Below are 6,324 nucleotides of genomic sequence, written 5' to 3'. Positions count from 1 at the left end.
AGTGTCTGTGAGTCGGACAATAGTGTGTAGGAGCGTCACCCGACTGGAACACCTTCATTTATGCCTCAGAGGTGTCTGCTGTATCCTTGACAATCCACTAAAGACACAGATGTAGTGTAGCAACAGGTAGTTTACAGTCAGTGGGGGATTTCATGATTTTTGGTATTTGCTGGATTGATGGTCACTTGGAGAGTAAGGAATATTTTGCAGCATGAAAGGTAGGTATAGAATCATGCCAAATGTATGGTACTTCAAATAAGACAAAATAAACTGATCTGGTTTGGGATTTTGTTTTTAATTGTCCGTTTAGTTCTTTTCCTGGTCTGGGGATTTTTCCAAAGTTTGGGCTTTGTATGTTCTCTGACCTGTGTATCAGCACAGGACTATGTTTGTGACTACATCCCAAATGGTAAGTGATTTTGCAGTTTGTCAATTTAGAACATACAATAAGAAGATTATATTACTATATGCAGAACATTTGTCAGTGGATGCAGTCTGATGGCTTAAATCATATTTCTACCTGTTAATGTGTATCATTCTTCTAGACTATCCTCCTGGTCTGACCTCCCTGGTGTTTTTTGTGAGAAACGTGGGTGAAATCAACTCGACCATTTTTAACTACACTAGTCTGTCCTCAGTCACCAGCCTCACTATGAGACAAAGTGGAATTACAGCTATAGCACCAGGGGCATTTGCCCAGTTTCAAAGTCTCGAGAGCCTTAATTTGCACAGTAATGATCTCTCTCATATAACCTCAGACTGGTTTATCCATAAAGAAGGACTAGAGAAACTCATCTTAATAAATAACAGCATTGCAGCTTTGGATGGAAATTCTTTTGCTGGCCTTGTGAAACTCTCAGACTTAAACCTGTCTCACAACCAAATTCACACTATTACATCCGATTGCTTTAGTTTTCTGCCTGGGCTAAAACATCTGGATCTGTCTCACAATAAGCTCAGACATTTGAGTGTGGACAGCTTCATTCCATTAAACAGGACTAAAATCGCTGTGCATGGGAACCCTTGGGACTGTTCCTGCACTGTGTACGAGTTCTCGCTCTTTCTAAGAGGTGAGTATTAATGAACAATGTATTTACAAATGTGATAGGATTATGATAGTGTTTATTTATGCATGTGGCTGTTGGAAAGGTTTCGGAAGCAAAATGCGCAGTGGGTTGTTGTTTGGGATTTTGCAAAAATTCATTACAATATAAAAAAAAAAGATTCCTAATATTTCCTACTCTTCCAATCTTTCTGTAAATTGTATAGTTTTGTAAAAAAAATTTGATATTTTCTTCTCACATATGATAAATGCCAATAATCTTTAAATTACTGTGCAGTTTTTATAGCACATGGTGATGCCGCTAAAACTCAAAAAGGGCAAAGCTCGGAGAGACGAAATTTTAAAAACAAACAAAAAAAACATCTCAATAGCGAAAGAGCGACTCCTAAAGGACATACGTGCCAAATCAATCAACAGTGCAGTGGCAGCAGCGGCTTGTTGACTTTAGAGGGCGCTGTTGCTAAAATGCAGCTTACATTTTGCAGCGTAGATTCAAACATCAGCAGCCACTGTTCATTAAATGTTCGCGCGAGAACGCGCCTGGCGCCGTGCACGTTATCTTGAACGCGCTTAGATAACAGCCACTTGTGCTGCGGCGAAACAGACGCGCTGATTGAACTGTAAAGACTCATTTATGAGCAATAGCGCCCTCTAAGGTCAGAATCTGCCGGTCTACCATCCTCTTGAATAAACATCATTTTCGAATAGCACACATATGCAACCATCGACATCAGATAGAAGCTGCCTCTACATTCACACAGAAACTCTAATGGGATTAGATTAGATTGGATTCAATTTCTTGTCATTGTGCAATGTACATGTACAGAGCCAATGAAATGCAGTTAGCATCTAACCAGAAGTGCATAAATGGCCTATTTACAATAAATAACAGTATGATAAATAGTGCATGAGCTCCATATATACAGGCATTAGGGTGATTAATATACAGAAGGTGCAGCAGGTAATAATATATGATGATAATCTATAATATACTAATATACAATATACTGTGGAAAGATTATGCATATATAGACATCTCAGAAGATAATATACTTATGACTTGATATAGTTTTGTACAAGTATGAATATATGTATGATACAGTATATACAGTTTAAATATGGGTGGAATGTACAGTATTGGAAATGTGAGTTATGCATGTTGCAAAAAAACAAAAAAAGGAAGATGCAGTGCAAAATATGGGATGGGATATTAGGGATGATCCCTAAACCTCCCAAACAACATCTACAAAAGAGCGGAATTGGAAATGCTGATCCAAAAATATTTCTTAACCAACAATTAAATGATTAACTTAATATCCAGTTGCGATCAATGAAACCTTGTGATTAAGCAATACAATGTAATTATTGCTTTATTTATTTCAGCAGGAGACATCAGGATATACAGGATTATAAAGCATGACCTTACATACAATTTTATAACTTTTTTTAAATTTTTATTTTAGCAACCATATTTACTGCAAAGATGTTATTAGGTGTGGGAAATAAATTGAGCTCATTTTGTTATTTATGTAATGACTTTTGGACAGGAATGACAGGAATGGCAAACGACATCACAACTGACAAAAATATACTGCTATATTATGATCCCTGGCTATTTATACTTATATATGGTGTCCATATATTTATTTGTTGTGATGTCATTTTGCACAAACCCTTTTGTTTACATTTTGTTTATTTACAAGTACACTCCTGTACTCAGTCCTCTCTGCACACTGCACTGTATAATATAAAGTAGGTTTTACTGGTGGCACTATTTTGTGTTTTGTCTATTTGTCCTACACTGTCTTGTGTTGTCTTTGCGCTGTCTGCCTAGCACTGTTTGCACCAGATTGCACACGATGCACTTTATGTGGCGAGGACACTCACTAGTCCTTCGCCCTGTGTTTTCTGTTATGTAGCTTTACTCTCTGTTGTTTTATGTAACACCAGGGTTCTGGATGAACATTGTTCTCATTTCCCATGTCTCATCTCTTTTTTGAGCACCTCCCAAAAGTCTAAATCTTGCTTTCAGAGAATCTTATTATTATTATTTCAGCTGCTCCCATTAGGGGTCGCCACAGCGGATCATCCATCTCCATACCCCCCTGTCCTCTACATTTGCCTCTTTCAACTCAACCACCTGCATTTCTTCCCTCACCACACAAGAGAATCAACGTTTTCTGGTTAAAACCTGGTAGTATGATTATAAACTGCTGTATATCATTACTCCACAGCAGTTTATATCATACTATCAGGTATCACCCAGAAGACGTTGAAAGTTTCTTCTCAAAAGTTTCTTCCTGGTCTGTCACCCCTGTCTTGCTCATTAATGAATATAAATCTGAAGCTTAATATATTTTTATTATTTAGGCAGCACTTTTTCAATGAAACAACATTTAAACTTCACATATATTCATGGACAGATAAACAGCACAGTGCATGAACCATAAATGTGGATTGGAGTGATATAACCAGATGCAAAAGTATATAGTGTATCATGTCTCGAGCATGTCTGTTCTTAATTGTGTTGTCTGCAGAGCTACAAACGGCTTCCCTGCTGCCGAATGAGATGGAGGTGCTTTGCATGAGCCCAGCTCACCATCGAGGAAGACCTGTGTGGAATGTGTCTAAGTGTGTGAATCCTACAACAGATGTTGTCTTTACCACTGGAAACAGCCAAAACATCACACCAGGAGGCATTCATTTGTCTACTGTTATCAGCTTAGTAGGTAGGTTCTCCCAAACACTGGAATAAAATGAATGTTTTATACGCACATTAGTATAGAAATATATCTGCTGTATTTCATATTCACATTTAACACTGAACAACAATAAAAAATATATATATTTACAGAATCAAATTAAAACAGAATATACCTTTACAGAATCTCCCAGTCATTGTTAAATATTTTAATGCTCACGGATCATGGATAGTGAAACTCAAATCTGTCACAGGGGTGGTTGGGTTTATTCATGCATGTTAAAAATATAAAAAATATTCTTTTCACAATTTTATTTACAACATTACCATAATGGGTTGTATAACTTATTAACGTATTGGGAGAAAACAAGTAGTTGTATGTGAAATGAGACATTAAGCGCCCCCTATAACAAAAATGGCATCCTCCTTCATAAGACTTCTGCGAAGATTTGACTGTGAGATTGGTAGTCGAATCAGGCTCCTCCCATCGAATCATTGAATCTTCGACTATTCGGGGATACCCCTAGTTTCAACTCCCTATTTTTTTTTCTTCAATCTTAACACATTGAATTTTGAATGTTGTCTGTATGCAACAGCAAAACTTCAAATGTATTTATTACTGGCATCACCACAGCTATAAGCTATGTAGTTTGTAACCTGTGTGTTTCCCTTGTTGTTTATTGCAGCTAGAGTAGAAATGATCTACTGGTGTCTCATTACTACCAGTAAACACCTTTAGAGACATAACAATTATACTCTAGAATACCAGAAAATCTAACAAATATCTTCTGCCAGTGGTGCTTTGTGCCCTGGTACTTGTTATCTGTGTTTTGTCAGTTTTGTATCACAGAAAACAAGAACAAAAACATCTGTTGACCATCAAACCTTTACCAGAAGAACAAGAACATGCAAGTCCAGGACAAGGACAAGCCCAACCAGACTTTCAAGCAATGTCAGGAATTTCGAACAGGTTGGAATCCATTTCCTGTGACCATAAAATGAAACAATCAAACAACAGACTTTTATTGAAGCTGGACCAGACAGTACCGGAGTCACAAATTTACCAGATTTACAGCACAAGAATATTTCAAACTGAGAGATGAGTGGCCGAGCCAAATCAGCAGGGCCTGTACTCTCAAGATCTGATGGTTCTGGAAAATGTCCAGACACTCAAATGGGAGGTCCAGGAGTGTGGATGGTGAAGGATGAAGAAAAACATGCTGGATGGACAGAAAAGGAGCTTGAGAAGTTAGAAGATCAAAAGAAAGAATTGAAGGAAAAAGAATGCAAGCATGGAAGCAAAGGAGAAGAGAAACAAGTGGGAAAAACTAAACTGGAGAAAAAATATAGACATGAGAGACTCAATAATGAGTTTATCACTACTTTAAAAACAGGAGTCGGATATGAGCAGAGTTTAGAGCTAGGAGAAAAGGATAAATATAATTTAGAGGGAAATGTAGAAGGTCAGGGATTTTTACATACTGATGACTCTGTAGCCAGTGAGCAAGAATTTGGTTCTGTTGTTGATGAATATGATTTAAGCTCCAGTTTAGCAAGATCCCAAGCACCTCAGACTCACGATGATGACTTCCAGGCACTGGGAGATGTTGAGAACATTCCTTACTTCACTATTGGAGCCGATCCAAAAAAGCAAAGTCCAAATCCAGAGCAGATTTGCACAAAGGCATCCTTTGAACAATTGAATTTAAGACCCATCAGGCGCACATTGTCCTGGCCTCCTACTGCTGCTCAGTGGAAAAAGCATTTGGCTCAAACCCAGCAGGTCCTCAATGTTTCTCCTGAATTCATTTTTGTCACACAATATCATATAGGCATGCTTCCATCAGGCATGTCTTCAGGTGTTCCAGAAAATATCCCACAAGCTGGTTGTTCAAGGTTTCCTGGACAACAATTACAAATAAAAGACCTCGTACGTTTCAACTCGCGGAAACTTCAATGGAAATTAGAGAGTTCGTCAAGCAATCTTGTAACCAAGACTTGCCCGGTGTGACCAGAGATTACGTTAATATAAACGAAGGACAGTCTGAAATTATCAAAACTCATGTTCCAGTAAATTCTGAGGCCCATTCTGACTTGGTCACTATCAATCCACTGTGTGAAGAGATGAGCTCTGAAGCTACCGAAAAAACGAAAATGAGAAGCAGCAAAAAGAAAAAGACAAATCAAACACCAAAGGGTGAACAGACACGAGTTATACCGGGAAGGAAGCCAAAAAGTGGGGAAAGAGATGAAAGCAAAGTGCTGAGAGACAGACAGAGGGATCAGTCTCACTCCGGCTCCGGTGCACACCCTTCTGGAGGATCTCCAAGTGATGATAACCTGCTAGTGGATAATGAGTACACCTTCATAGATCTTCTACATGAGGTGGTGGAGAACCATGGTCGCTGGACACGAGAAAGGTGGAGGAAAAGTCATATTAATAAACAAAAAATCAAGCAAGTCAATAAACCTTGAGGATGCACCATGGCAATCTACAGAAATTGGAAAAGTCATGAAAAATAATGTTTTGGGTAACAATTTGGCAAGAGGAACATGTATA

General features: G+C 38.2%; 1 protein-coding gene across 1 annotated transcript; it reads left to right on the top strand.

Moving 5' to 3' along the window:
- Window positions 1–211: 211 nt before the first annotated feature.
- Window positions 212–5,569, top strand: LOC124380922 (SLIT and NTRK-like protein 1). Its single transcript, XM_046842242.1, has 5 exons — window positions 212–218; window positions 311–409; window positions 546–1,070; window positions 3,601–3,792; window positions 4,602–5,569. Exons 1-5 carry the CDS (start codon window positions 212–214, stop codon window positions 4,865–4,867), a joined length of 1,089 nt encoding a protein of 362 aa, XP_046698198.1. The 3' UTR covers window positions 4,868–5,569.
- Window positions 5,570–6,324: the final 755 nt, after the last annotated feature.

This window comes from Silurus meridionalis, chromosome 27 (assembly GCF_014805685.1).
Source record: "Silurus meridionalis isolate SWU-2019-XX chromosome 27, ASM1480568v1, whole genome shotgun sequence".
NCBI lineage: Eukaryota > Metazoa > Chordata > Actinopteri > Siluriformes > Siluridae > Silurus > Silurus meridionalis.
This window is presented reverse-complemented; position numbering and strand designations above follow the sequence as displayed.

Excerpts from the sequence above, each read along its gene's own strand:
- LOC124380922 (XM_046842242.1), top strand. Across the intron at positions 1,071-3,600 it reads GTTCTCGCTCTTTCTAAGAG|AGCTACAAACGGCTTCCCTG; the intron begins GTGAGTATTAAT and ends TGTTGTCTGCAG. Across the intron at positions 3,793-4,601 it reads TACTGTTATCAGCTTAGTAG|TTTTGTATCACAGAAAACAA; the intron begins GTAGGTTCTCCC and ends GTGTTTTGTCAG.